Source organism: Papio anubis, chromosome X, assembly GCF_008728515.1.
Source record: "Papio anubis isolate 15944 chromosome X, Panubis1.0, whole genome shotgun sequence".
Classification (NCBI taxonomy): domain Eukaryota; kingdom Metazoa; phylum Chordata; class Mammalia; order Primates; family Cercopithecidae; genus Papio; species Papio anubis.
This window is the reverse complement of record NC_044996.1, coordinates 2,995,011-3,009,521: the sequence shown is the minus strand read 5'-3', so window position 1 is coordinate 3,009,521 and position 14,511 is coordinate 2,995,011. Positions and strand designations below refer to the sequence as shown.

Here is a 14,511-nt window from a genome sequence, read left to right as displayed (position 1 = left end):
AAAATTTGGTGAAGATATATTGTTTCATTGTTGTTTTAAATTGTGTCTTTGCTTTCTCTGATTAGGTTAAGTACACACTAACTTAATCCCTCAGCCATATGAAGTTGGATTTATACAGTGACATGCTGAGCAACATTTCTCTAGGCATGATTTAAAATTCTGAAGTGGGGACAGGACATTTCTCAAATCCTTTGAGAAGGATTTGATCAGAATGAACAGGAGCCAGGGAAGGAGAGCAGACAGGACACCCTCGGCCCATGAGGGTAATCGGAAGGATCCAGCAGTGATATGGTTTGGTTGTGTCCCCACCCAAATCTCATCTTGAATTGTAGCTCCCATAATCTCCAGGTGTCATGGGAGGGACCAGGTGGGAGGTAATTGAATCACAGGGGTAAGTTTTTCCCATGCTGTTCTCACCATAGTAAATAAGTCTTAGGAGATCTTATGTTTTCACAAAGGGCAGTTGCCCTGCACATGCTCTCTTGCCTGCTGCCATGTGAGACATATCTTTGCTCCTCCTTCACCTTCTGCCATGAGGCCTCCCCAGCCATGTAGAACTGTCGGTCCATTGAACTTCTTTTTCTTTATAAATTACCCAGTCTCAGGTATTTCTTCATAGCAGTGTGAAAATAAATGAATACAAGGGGAGAGCAATGGCCAGAGTCCATGAGAGAGACCATATATGAAACCAAGTCCGCAGATCCGCAGGCAGGCTGGCATTCAGAGCTCTGAATCCAGAGTTGAGCCCGGTGGTGGCAGGGACCTGAGAGACAGAAGGGGGAAGGGAGGAGTGAGGGCAGGACAATGAAAAGGAATAGGCTTGGGAAAATCCAGCATCATCAGCAGCAGGTGGAGGGGGCCATGTGATCTGAAAGGGCAGACATGTTGACTGAATGCACCAGCAGTGTGCTGGAGAACCAACCTTCCCTCAGCATCCCCTTCCCTCTCTCAGGAAGAGTATGGCTGGCTCCCTGCATCATTCGGGGTGAGCTCCCTCTCTCAACCACTCCAGTGGTTGTGTGTACCATTTCCAGCGTCCTGGGGCAGGGAGGTGTCTTATGCCTTCTGGGGTCTGCTGTTTTATCCCCTGTGAACTTGAACTCGCTATAGAGCCTGGACTGTGCAAATGGGTTGCTGACTGATGAGCAACAGCCAAGAAAGGCCAGAAATGTTTATGAGCAGTGGAAGGTGAAGGTGGCAGCACAGCTGCATGGAGGGGAAGTTGGAGGAAGAGTGCCCTGGGACTAGTTACCTCAGACTCTGCAGAAGAAGGACTGACTGTGGACATGCAATGAAAATGATCCAGATGATGACCATGTCTCAGATGGACTCCTGAGGCTTCTGAGCTCTTAGCCCAAAAGCAGATAGGTATCCTGGGGCTCTGATCACTGGCCTATGATGCCACCAGACAGTGTCTGGAGTAGAGGGCTGGCCCAAGGTGTGTACATGAGCAGGTTGGATGGCAAAGCAGTGGAGGTGACACCCTTCCTTGTTAAACTGATGGGGATGTGTGGGGTCCAATAGAGGAAGCATTATGCACCATCCTGTTGGGAGCATCCTCACCTCCATGATAGTGTTTGGGCCTGGGGAGTAGGCATCTGCAGTGATGCGCTTAGTGATAGTTTCCAGGTGATTTCTGAACTCAAGTGAGTACAGGCGATGGAACTGTGGGTTTCTTCATGTAGGCAGGAGGCCAAGGCGGGGGCAGCCTCCAAATTTTGAATCAAGGATCTCCCACGCCTGGTAATTTCATTCATTCATGCATTTATTCATTCCTACAGAAAACTTTTATTGAATATATGCTGAAGAAACACCAAGTCAAAAAAACAAAAGAAAGTGGCAAGGCCCTTAATACTGTCTGTAGGAGGTGGGGGAGATGGAGAGGTGGTGTGAATCAACCATCTGAGCCAGGGAGGCCAGGAAGGCAGAGCCAGACTTGGGGACAGGTAGTGGGCAAGAAAGGGAGTGACAGCCCGTCCAGGCAAACAAGCTCTCCTTCTATGACACTATCAATCTGGTTTTCCTCCTGGATGCTGCCTGTGTGTGAATGCAACTGCTGCTCTCTGTGCCTACCTGCCTTTGTTAATAGGGAAAATGCCCATGGTTGGCAGATGCTCACTTCTGCTCACCTTGGATCACTTCTACTGAAGGGATGGTTTGACAGCAAATGGACAGGAAGAAACTTTTGGGGATGATGAATGTATTTTCCACCTTCTATGTGGTATTGATTTCATGGGACTATACATTTGTCAAAGAAGTTTAAATTGTTTCTCACTAGGAAAAAAGGGAGCAGAAAACCAGGAAGGATATAGATGACCTGAACAGCACCGTTAACTACTCTGACCAATTAAAATAATAAGAAAAGCACTGCATTCAACAACAGCAGAATAAGCATTCCTCTCAAGTGTGAATGAAATATTTCCCAGGATAGATGGTTCTGGGCCATCAAACAATGCTTACACATTGAAAAGAACAGAAATAATAAAAATCCTCTTCGTAGACCATAATATAATTAAACTCAAAACCAAACACCAAGATATCTGAAAAATGCCCAAATATTGGAAATTTTAAAATATGCTCCCAAATAACCTAACGGTCAAAGAGGGAGTCTCAGGAGAATTTTAAAAATACATTAAGTTGAATGAAAATCAAAGTATACATACAAAAAATGGGATTCAGCTAAAGTGTGTCCTTGAGGGAAATGTATAGCATATTTTAAATGTTTATATTGGAAAATAAAATCTAAAATCAATAACCAAACTTTCACCCTGGAAAACTAAAGAAAGAAGAGCAAATTGAATTTAAGGAAATTGTAGAGGATCCCCCCTCCCTCCCTTCCCACATTCCCACCTCTTCCCCCTTACTCCCTACCCCCACCATTTGAGACACACAGACACACACATCATTTTACTACATGTTCATTTTATTTCCATCACCATGGGGCATACCCTGTGGGGTGCAAAATGTACTCTACACCCTGTTGGCTACTTATCTGGGGTTAGACCTCTGGAGACTTTTCAGATAGACTTCAAGTCTGTGGAATTGCCCGGGGAATTACTGGCTGCCCAAGGAGACGCTGGAGACAGTGGAAGTCTCCTTGCCCTTGTGGTCCTGCTGTGGCTCATTTTGATTGAGTTCCTCATTTGGCTGGTCAGAGTGGCTGGATAGTGGTGGCCCACTCCATTCCTCAGGGATTTTTGAAGTGGTGGTCTTTTAGGGAGAGGCTTTTGTTCCTGGAACTTCCTTGGCGGGTCCCTTTTCCCTTCTGGGTTGTCTTGGGAACCTGGAAGGACAACAGGGAGATCACAGAAGGGCATTGGTTTGCGGAAGAGGATGGAGGAGGGGTGAAAACAGGGGCTTCATAGAGAAATGGTACAGGCTGGGGTGGGGGTTGTGCCAGTGGAGGACAGGTAAGAGTCAGAGCTTGGGTAGGTCGTTCACTTTGATAGGGCTTCTGGGCCAGGATTGAGAGGATGCTTTCCCCTTCCTCATCTCTTTGGCATTGGTGGGTGGATGTTGGACAATGGGTTGGAGGCTCGTGGTTTCCTGGGCATCTCCATCACACCAGCATCTCTCAACAGTCTACTACAGTCCCCCTGGTTTCCCCAAGCCTGAAGGCAGGCCAGCAGGCTAGAAACTCACACAACAATATCATGTTAGTCTTGTGGGAGAATTCCTTTTCCAAGAAACCTTGGTCTTTTCTCTTAACACCTCCAACTAATTGGATGAGGCCCATCCACATTATGGAAGTTAAACTACTTTACTTAAAGCCAACTGATGGTAAATGATGATCACATCTACAAAATACCTTCACAGCAACATCTAGACTACTGTTTGACCACACAGCTGAGCACTATAGCTTTGACAAGTTGACACATAATACTAGCCATTGCACATATCTTTCACCATACAAAAATGTAACTCCAAATGAACCACCGTCTTAAATGTCAAAATTACGTTTTATTTTTTTTCTAGGAGGAAACAAAACATTATGTTACCTGAGGTTATGTCTTACTCAGCTCAGGCTGCCATAACAAAATGCCACTGACTAAGTAGCTGAAACAACAGAAAATTATTTTTTTTTTCACAGTGTTGAAGTCTGGAAGTCCCAGATCAAGGACTGGCGGGCTTGGCTTCTGGTGATGGCCTTATTCCTGGCTTACAGATGGCCCTTTCTCAATATGTCCATTCTTGGCTTTTCCTCTGTGCATTTGCAGAGAGAGAGAGAGAGAGCTCATGCAGGCACAAAAATACTATCTTCTGTCTCTTCTCCCTTCTTATAACCACACTAATTCTATGGGATCAAGGCCCCACCCTTATGACCTCTTTTAACATTAATTACTTCCTTACAAGCCTCATCTCCAAATACAGACACCCTGGGGCTGGGCTTCAAAATATGAATTTGGTGGAGGACATAAGCATTAGCAAAGAATGGACACATAGATTAATAAAACAGAATAGAGTTCAGAAATAGACCTGCACACATATAGTCAGATGATTCACAACAAAGGCAATAATGGTGAAAGTACAGGTTTTCCAACAAAAGGTGCCTGAACAATTAGACATCTATACACAAATTATAATAACCGGGACATATTCTTACATATTCCATGCAGATTAACTCAATATACATCATAGACCTAATGAAAAATCCAAAAACTATACAACCTCTATAAGAAAACGTAAGAGAAAATCCACATAACTTTGAGTTTGGTGATGAGTTTTTAAATTCAACACCAAAAGCATGATCAGTGAAAGAAAAATTTGCCAAGTTGATTTTATTAAAATAAAAATCTTATGCTCTTCAAAGGACAATGTTAAGAGAATGAAAACAGAAACCACAGACTAGCAGAAAACATCTGTGGTACACATATGTGATAAAGAATTTGTCTCTACAATATACACGAATTCTTAAAGCTCAATGATAGAAAAAAATGAAAATAGGCAAAGATCTGAACACACGCTGTACAAAAGAAGATATGCACATGGCAAATAAGCATAATAAATATACCGAGCGTCCTTTGTCATTAGATAATTGTGCTAAGTGAAAGAAACGAGTCTAAAAAGGCTACATAGTATCAGGTTCTATTTATATGACATTCTGAAAAAAGCAAAATTATAGAGATGAAAAACCTATCAGTGGTAGCCAAGGGGGTTATATGACAAGCACAAGGAATTTATCTAATAAGGGAAGTGAATCTAGTATGGTAATACTGTAATGGTGTATGCATGCTTGCTTTGCTCTGAATATTTGCGTTCCCACAAAATTCATCTGCTGAAATACCAAGGTGACGGTAGTAGGTAGAAGGTGAGGTATTTGGAGAATGACTAGATCATGAGAGCATAGTCCTCATGAATGGTATTAGTGTTTTTATAAAATAGTCCCCACAGAGATCCCTTGTCCCTTCTTCCATGTGAGAACATAGGTTGTCTATGAACTAGGGATCAGGTCTTCACCAGACATGAAATCTACCGGCATCTTGATCTTGAACTTCCCAACCTCCAGAATGTGAGAAATAAAGTTCTATTGTTTATAAACCACTTAATCTACATTATTTTTGTTAAGAAACCCAAACAGACTAAGAAGATGGCACAAGGCACTTGTGAAAACCCATAGATCTTTACAGCACAAAGAGTGAAGCTTAATGTACATAAAGTTTAAAAGTAACTTAAGAGGTTGGAGAATCACGGGACAGAATGTAGAATGTTACACGCTCACGCCTGTAATCCTAGCACTTTGGGAGGCTGAGGCGGGCAGATCACGAGGTCAGGAGATCGAGACCACCCTGGCTAACACGGTGAAACGCCATCTCTACCAAAAATACAAAAAAAAATAGCCAGGCGTGGTGGTGGGCGCCTGTAGTCCCAGCTGCTCCGGAGGCTGTGGCAGCAGAATGTCGTGAACTCGGGAGGTGGAGCTTGCAGTGAGCCGAGATTCGCGCCACTGCATTCCAGCCTGGGCAAGAGAGTGAGACTCCATCTCAACAACAACAACAACAACAAAAAAAAAAAAGAATGTTACACACACACACACACAAACCTAGCTGTATTATAGGTGTATGAAACCACTACAGTGAAGCAAGTTGGGGTGAAAAGTTACCATATTTGGGTACTCTATCAAATAAATATGTTTTTTACAAAGTATAAGCTGGCCAGATAAGTGTGTAAAATAGTTGAACATTTGAGAATCATTTAATTTTTCAGAAATGAAAACTATTGGGTTTTTGTTTAATAAAAAGTCCTTATCTTTAAAACATGCATACTGAATTATTTAGAAATGAAATGGTATAATGCCTTAAATTTGCTCCATGTTATTCCAGCAGCTCATATGCAGGTAGGTGAGTGTCTAACTGGAACCAGATTTGCTGTGTATTTAAAGTTGTTCATGCTGGGTATCAAGTATACTGGGTTCATTATATTAGTCTCTCTATTATTCTGTATGTGTGAAGGCTTTCCCTAATAAAATTTTTATCATAAATATGCCATTAAAAGTGAAATCCTAAATGAAACTGACCACTTTGTAGAAACAAAATAAATAAGTAACCAAAGTGATCCAAAAAGAAAAAGAAAACTTTTGGCTGGGCACAGTGGTTCACACCTTTAATTCCAGCACTTTGGGAGGCCAAGGCGGGCAGATCACGAGGTCAGGAGATCGAGACCATCCTGGCTAACAAGGTGAAATCCCGTCTCTACTAAAACTACAAAAATTAGCTGGGTGTGGTGGTGGGTGCCTGTAGTCCCAGCTACTCAGGAGGCTGAGGCAGGAGAATGGCGTGAACCCCGGAGGCAGAGCTTGCAGTGAGCCGAGATTGTGCCATTGCACTCCAGCCTGGACAACAGAGCAAGAATCCATCTCAAAAAAAAAAAAAAGAAAGAAAGAAAGAAAGAAAGAAAGAAAGAAAGAAAGAAAGAAAGAAAGAAAGAAAGAAAGAAAGAAAGAAAGAAAGAAAGAAAAAAAGAAAAGAAAAAGAACAGTTTAATTAAACTATACAAACTGAAACTGTACAATATTCAAAGCTCAAGCCACCCTCAAACATTCCAGGTTAGGCAGTTTTGGAGGCCAATTCTACCAAATGATCAGGGAATACTAACCACCATCTTATCTCAACACTTCCAGAACATACAAAATATTGACAATTGTTCAATTCATTCTCCCAGACTAGCCCTCCTGGATTCAAAAACCAGATGAGGACCTCATCCCACCCTTGATGGAAAAAAAAAAAAAACACATTAAGTAAGCTCCGTTACATAGCAGTAAATATCCTACACAAATTACTAGCATATTAAATGAATTAACAGGCTCTGCCCAAGGAAATAAAATGTGATTTAACATTAGGGGAAAAAACCCACTTCATTGTACGTAATTCCTTACGCACAAAAATAGAGGAGAAAAAAATTTGATCATGTCAACAGGTACAGAAAAAGCTTTTTAAAGAAATTTAATATGAGTGCATGGTAAAAGAAAAAAATTTATTTAGTTAATCTATGTACAAATAGAACTTCCATTTCCTAAAATCAACGGCAAACATACTTAAATGTGAAACGTTCGAAGAATTATCATTCAAGTCAGGAATGAGAAGTAGATGTAGGCTATTATCTCTACGTTTGAAATCAGGATTGAGACACAAACAGCTATAAGTATCGAAATGAGTAAGTGGTATGAATATTGGAAAAAACATGTAATGTTTAGTGACAATACCATTATCGATCTTGAAAATTCAAAGGAAAAGGTATGTAGAATATTCAAGTGCATGGGTCTTCAGAACAAGGTGTACAACAGATTACTGGAGAAAATGAAAATCTTCACCTCACGAAAGCAATAACTAACTACAACAATTAATAGACAATATGTCATTTGCAATAGCAGCAAAATCCAAGAATTACCTGAAAAGAAGTCTAATAAAACTGTATAAGGTCTTTACAGAGGCAACTATCAAAGTATACTGACATATTCAGGAAAAAAGAGCTTGAAATAAAAAAAGGAGCATAACATATTCATTCATGGGGAACACAACTGTGTAAAAATGTAAACTCAGCTTAAATTATTTACAAGTTAGTGCCTTACCTGTAGCCGCCAACATTACGAGCAAATTTGGGCTGCTGTGCTCTGCTTCCCAAATCAGCCTAAAAGTTATAGAATGGAAACAGAAAGTAAAAAACCAGTATCAGCAACAAAATCTATACAAGAAAACACAAAAAAAGTCCAGGGTGAAACTGAAGACTGTGTTGAGCTGGTACTTGTGTTTGACATTTGCAGTGTCGGTTGGAGGGGGTTAGTGGCAGAGATTTTGGGGAGGTTTGTAGCCTGATAAGGCTGACAGGCAAGAAGAATGGAGTAGAATAAAGTTTTAAAATTTCCACTTCACTTCATTGCACAATCTGAGGCAGCCCACAAACACATTAGCAAGAGGCCTAGTGTAATAGCAGAACACCAGGAAAATTGGGTTGGTTAAGGCACTATGGCTCCAGAGTTCTGCTAATGACAACCTGAAACCAACACAGTGGGAGAGGAATTGCGTTTTTTTTTTTTAAAAAAAAATTCTTTCAACAGAGCACAAAGACAGGAATAGAAGAATAGAGATATCAGAATTGAATCATGTGCATATAAGGGTAGCTATTGCTTCATAGAAATAAATACATACATTGCACCTACATATGCTTAGAAGATAATATGGCTATTTCTTCTATTCAAGAGAATAAATCACTTAGGACCAAGGGTTTGCCAGAGTGTAGCTCTGGCTGGGAGGCTCACGTGGGAAGGTGTGCATCTTCTCCCCAGGAGTCACCCCTGTCCTTGGGAGCTCCCACCTGCAGGAGGCACCTGGCCTGGAGACCCGTGGCCATTCTCTCTACAAGGAGTGCAGATCTTAAAATGCTCAGAGGTGACAGAAACAGTGTATCTCCCACCCATCACTTCATCCAACAGCTAGGAGTGAGGAAGAGGACCGCCTCCTGAATGAGGATTGGTCCACCCACTCCCCTTAGAACAGAATCCAACTCAGCCCCCTTGTCAGCCCTGGTAAACACTGGCAATGATGTCACCCCGACCACACCCCTTCCCCCAATGCCACTTCGGGGGGACTCAGAGTCAGAGACTTGGTCTGAGGGGAGCAGACACAATCGGCAGAGGATGGCGTTCCAGGCTCAGCCAGGCATCCAAGTCAGGACCCTGAGGGATGACCAAAGGCCCCTCCCAATCCCAACTCCCCCAACCCCACCATGCTCTAAGCCGCAGGATCCCCGTCCCAATCCCTACCCCTACCCCCAACACCATCTTCATGCTTACCCCCACCCCCATCCAGATCCCCCTCCAGGTAGAATCCGGTTCCACCCCTGCCGTGGACCCAGGGAAGTCACAGGGCCCAGATGTGACGCCACTGACTTGCGCATTGGGGATCAGAGGGCAGCGAGATTCTCGCCCTGAGCAAGGGCCTGCTGTCGGTGGAGGGAAACGGGCCCAGGCTCGGTGAGGAGGCAAGGTGAGACGCTGAGGGAGGACTGAGGCGGGCCTCACCCCAGACAGAGGGCCCCAAGTAATCCAGCTCTGCCTCTGCTGCCAGCCCTGGAACAGCCTGGGGGGGCAGAGGTCTCAGACTGGGTCACCCCCACCGCACCCCGCCAACCCCTGCCGCTTAAGCTGCAGGGAACGCTGGCGTAAGAGCTTGATGTGAGCAGGGCGGGGCTGGTTAGAAGTGGGCAGGGCCCAGACTCAGCCACAAATCAAGGTCAGGACCCCAAGAGAGAACTGAGGGCAACCTAACTCCCACACCCGCCACTATTCCCGTCTCCCAAACACCAACCCCACCTGCATCCCCCAACACCAACCCCACCTCCATCCCCCAACACCAACCCCACCCCCACCCTTCAAACACCAACCCCACTCCCACGGCCCATTCCCATCCCCACCCCCACCCCCATCCTGGCAGAATCCAGGCTTTGCCCCTGCTATCAACCCACGGAAGCTCCGGGAATGGCAGCCAGGCACGTGAATCCTGACGTTCACATCTACGGCTAAGGGAGGGAAGGTGTACAGTATCGTGAGCACAGCCTTTGAGAAGCAGAGGAAAGGCCCAGGCCCTCCTGGAAGACAATGGCGTCCTGAGGGGACCCAGCATGCCAAGACATAGTGCCCACTGTACAACTGTCTCAAACTGAGGCACCTTTTCATTCAGCCGGGGAATCCTAGGGATGCAGACCCACTTCAGCAGGGGGTTGGGGTCCAACCCTGCCAGGAGTCAAGGGGAGGAAGAAGAGGGAGGACTGAGGGGACCTTGCAGTACAGATCAGTGGGAACCTTGGGCTGGGGGATGCTGTACACAGTGACTGAATGTGCCCCGTGCTCATTGCGCCTTCAGGGTGACAGAGGGTTGACGGCTGTGGTCTGAGGAGTGGGACTTCAGGTCAGCAGAGGGAAGAATCCCAGGATCTGCAGGACCCAAGGTGTTCCACCTTCGTGAGAACTGGGGATACCCCTGGCCCAGAAAGAAGGGACACCACAGAGTCTGGCTGTTCCTTGTTCTTAGCTCTGGGGGTCCCCATCCGGGATGGCCCTAAGTCACAGTCTCATTTGTACTACAGGCAGGAGGTTGGGGAATCCTCAGGGAGATAAGGTGTTGGTGTAAAGAGGAGATGTCTGCTCATTTCAGGGGGTTGGGGGTTGAGGAAGGGCAGGCCCCAGCAAGAGTAAAGCTGAGTAACCCATGAGAGGCCATCAAAATCCTCACCCTAGAACCAAAGGGGTCAGCCCTGGACAGCCCGCGTGGGGGTGACAGGATGTGGCCCCTTCTCACTTTCGTTGTTAGACCTCAGGGGAGCGAGTTCCTTGTTTTCAGAGGATGACTCAGGTCAACACAGGGAGTCCCATCTGGTCCACAGAAGCAGTGGTCCTAGGATCTGCCATGCATCCAGGCGGGGAGCCTGAGGGAGGATTGAGGGTACCCCTGGGCCAGAACGTGGACAGTGGGCCCCATAGAAATCTGCCCTGCCCATGCTGTTATCTCAGAGAGCCTAGAAAGGGCTATCAGCTGAGATCTCTCCATCATCCTGGGATCACTGAGGTCAGGGAATGGGAGGCCTTGGTCTCAGGGGGCTGCATGCAGGTCAGTAGAGGGAGGGTCTCAGCCCCTGCCAGGAGTGGAGGTGAAGACCAAGCAGGCTTCTCACCCAGGACACATGGACTCCAATGAATTTGGACATCTCTCGTTGTTCTTCCCGGGAGGACCTGGGCATCTATGGTCAGATGTGGGTTTCCTCATGGCTTTCTGTACCGTATCAGGGATGTGAGTTCTTGATATGAGAGTTTCTCAGGCCAGCAAAATGGCGAGATTAAGCTCTGCAATGAGATAGGTAAGGACCCTGAGTGAGCACAGAGGGGAACTTCCACGGCAGTAGAGTGGGGACCTCACAAAGTCTGGCCATGCCTCCTGACAGTTCTGGAAATCTGTGGCTATGCTTGCAGTCTGGACCCAGAGTGTCCGTGGATTCCTCTCCCCAGAACCAGGAGCTCCAGGAACCAGGCAGTGAGGCCTTGGTCTGAGGCAGTGTCCTCAGGTCGCAGAGTAGAGGGGCCTGAGATAGTGCCAACACTGAAGGTTTGCCTTGAATGCACACCAAGGGCCCCACCTGCCCCAGAACAAATGGGACTCCAGAGCACCTGGTCTCACCCTCCCTACTCTCAGTGATGCAGCCTCATCATGCACTGGCCAGCTGTACCCTGAGGTCCCCTCTCACTTCCTCCTTCAGGTTCTGAGGGGTCAGGCCGACAAGGAGGACCCGAGGCACTGGAGGAGCGTTGGAGGAGAAGACCTGTAAGTAAGCCTTTGATAGAGCCTCCAAGGGTCAGTTCAGTTCTCAGCTGAGGCCTCTAACACACTCCCTCTCTCCTCAGGCCTGTGAGTCTTTATTGCCCAGCTCCTGCCCACTCTCCCGCCTGCTGCCTTGACCAGAGTCATCATGCCTCTTGAGCAGAGTAGTCAGCACTGCAAGCCTGAGGAAGGCCTTCAAGCCCAAGGAGAGGCCCTGGGCCTGGTGGGTGCGCAGGCTCCTGCTCCTGAGGAGCAGGAGACTGCCTCCTCCTCTTCTACTCTAGTGGAAGTCACCGTGGGAGAGGTGCCTGCTGCTGAGTCACCAGGTCCTACCCGGAGTCCTCAGGGAGCCTCCATCCTCCGCACTACCATCAGCTACACTCTCTGGAGCCAATCTGATGAGGACTCCAGCAGCCAAGAAGAGGAGGGGCCAAGCACCTTTCCTGACCTGGAGTCTGGCTTCCAGGCAGCACTCAGTAGGAAGGTGGCTGAGTTGGTTCATTTTCTGCTCCTCAAGTATCGAGCCAGGGAGCCAGTCACAAAGGCGGAAATGCTGGAGAGTGTCATGAGAAATTGCCAGTACTTCTTTCCTGTGATCTTCAGCAAAGCCTTCGAGTCCTTGCAGCTGGTCTTTGGCATCAAGCTGATGGAAGTGGACTCCATTGGCCACTTGTACATCCTTGTCACCTGCCTGGGCCTCTCCTATGATGGCCTGCTGGGTGACAATCAGATGATGCCCAAGACAGGCCTCCTGATAATCGTCCTGGCCATAATCGCAAAAGAAGGCGACTGCGCCCCTGAGGAGAAAATCTGGGAGGAGCTGAGTGTGTTAGAGGTGTTTGAGGGGAGGGAGCACAGTATCTTCGCGGATCCCAGGAAGCTGCTCACCCAAGATTTCGTGCAGGAAAACTACCTAGAGTACCGGCAGGTGTCTGGCAGTGATCCTGCATGCTACGAGTTCCTGTGGGGTCCGAGGGCCCTCGTTGAAACCAGCTATGTGAAAGTCCTGTACCATATGCTGAAGATCAGTGGAGGACCTCACTTTTCCTATCCACCCCTCCATGAATGGGCTTTGAGAGAGGGGGAAGAGTGAGTCGGAGCACGCGTTGCAGCCAGGGCCAGTGGGAGGGGTCTGGGCCAGTGCACCTTCCAGGGCCCCATCCATTAGCTTCCACTGCCTCGTGTGACATGAGGCCCATTCTTCACTCTGAAGAGAGCAGTCAGCATTTTCAGTAGTGGGTTTCTGTTCTATTGGATGACTTGGAGATTTATCTTTGTTTCCTTCGATCTTGAAAATTCAAAGGAAAAGGTATGTGGAATATTCAAGTGCATCGGCCGTCAGAACGAGGTGTGCAATAGATTACTACAGCAAAATCAAAATCTTCACCTGACGAAAGCAATAACTAACTATGACAATTAATAGACAATATGCCATTTGCAATAGCAAGAAAGTCCAATAATTACCTGAATAGAAGTCTAATAAAAATGTATAAGGTGTTTATACAAGCAGCTATCGAAGTATACTGACATATTCAGGAAAAAAGAGCTCGAAATATATAGAGGAGTATAACATATTCATTCATGGGGAACACAGCAGTGTAAAACTGTAAACTCAGCTTAAATTATTTACAATCTAGTGCCTTACCTGTAGCCACCAACATTACAAGCAAATTTGGGCTGCTGTGCTCTGCTTCCCAAATCAACTCTAGAAATTTATAGAATGGAAACAGAAAGTAAAAAACCAGCATCAGCAACAAAATCTATACAACAAAACAGGGACAGCCCAGGGTGAGACTGAAGACCTTGTTGAGTTGGTACTTGTGTTTAACACTTGCAGTGCCAGTTGAAGGGGGTTAGTGGCAGGGATGTTGGGGAGGTTTGTAGCCTGCTTAGACGGCAGATGAAAGAATGGGTAGAATAAAAGTTTTAAAATTTCCACTTCACTTCATTGCACAATCTGAGGCAGCCCCTGAAAACACGATGCCAAAAGGCCTAGTGTAATAGCAGAACACCAGGAAAATTGGGTTGGTTAAGGCACTATGGCTCCAGAGTTCTGCTAATGACAACCTGAAATCAACATAGTGGGAGAGGAATTATGTTTTAAAAAAATTCTTTCAACAGGACACAAAGACTGGAATAGAAGTAGAATAGGATATCAGAGTGAATCATGCATACTAAGGGTGGCTATTACTTCATAGAAATAAATACATATATTGCTACCTACATATATACTTGGAAGATATGTAAACCCTATTTCTTCGATTCAGAGAATAAATCATTTAGGACCAAAGGTTTGCCAAGTGTAGCTCTGGCTGGGGAGGAGCCCTCGTGGGAAGGTGTGTGTCTTCTCCCAGAGCTCACTACAATCGCGGGAGCTCCCGCCCTGCAGGCAGCACCTGGCCTGGGACCCGTAGCCATTCTCTACAAGGGGTACAGATGCACAAACGCTCAGAGGTGACAGAAACAGAGCGTCTCCCACCCATCACTTCATTCAACAGCCAGGGGTGAGGAAGAGGACCCTCCTGAGTGAGGACTGAGGATCCACCCTCACCCACATAGTGGGACCACAGAGTCCAGCTCAGCCCCTCTTGTCAGCCCTGGTAAACACTGGCAATGATGTCACCCCGACCACACCCCTCCCCCCAATGCCACTTTGGGGGGACTCAGAGTCAGAGACTTGGTGTGAGGGGAGCAGATACAATCAGCA

The 14,511-nt window shown here is 46.3% G+C and overlaps 2 protein-coding genes across 2 annotated transcripts in view; both read left to right on the top strand.

Moving 5' to 3' along the window:
- The window catches only part of LOC101024933 (melanoma-associated antigen 4), a 463,021-nt gene that overhangs the window by 417,667 nt on the left and 30,843 nt on the right, over positions 1-14,511 (top strand). The gene's annotated exons all lie outside the window — the stretch shown is intronic.
- Positions 10,032-14,433, top strand: LOC101002828 (melanoma-associated antigen 3). Its single transcript, XM_021932799.2, has one exon. It carries the CDS (start codon positions 11,953-11,955, stop codon positions 12,895-12,897), a length of 945 nt encoding a protein of 314 aa, XP_021788491.2. The 5' UTR covers positions 10,032-11,952; the 3' UTR covers positions 12,898-14,433.

What these genes read in the sequence shown, in the direction of transcription:
- LOC101002828 (XM_021932799.2), top strand. Translation starts at nt 11,953, where the DNA reads ATGCCTCTTGAGCAGAGTAGTCAGCACTGCAAGCCTGAGGAAGGCCTT.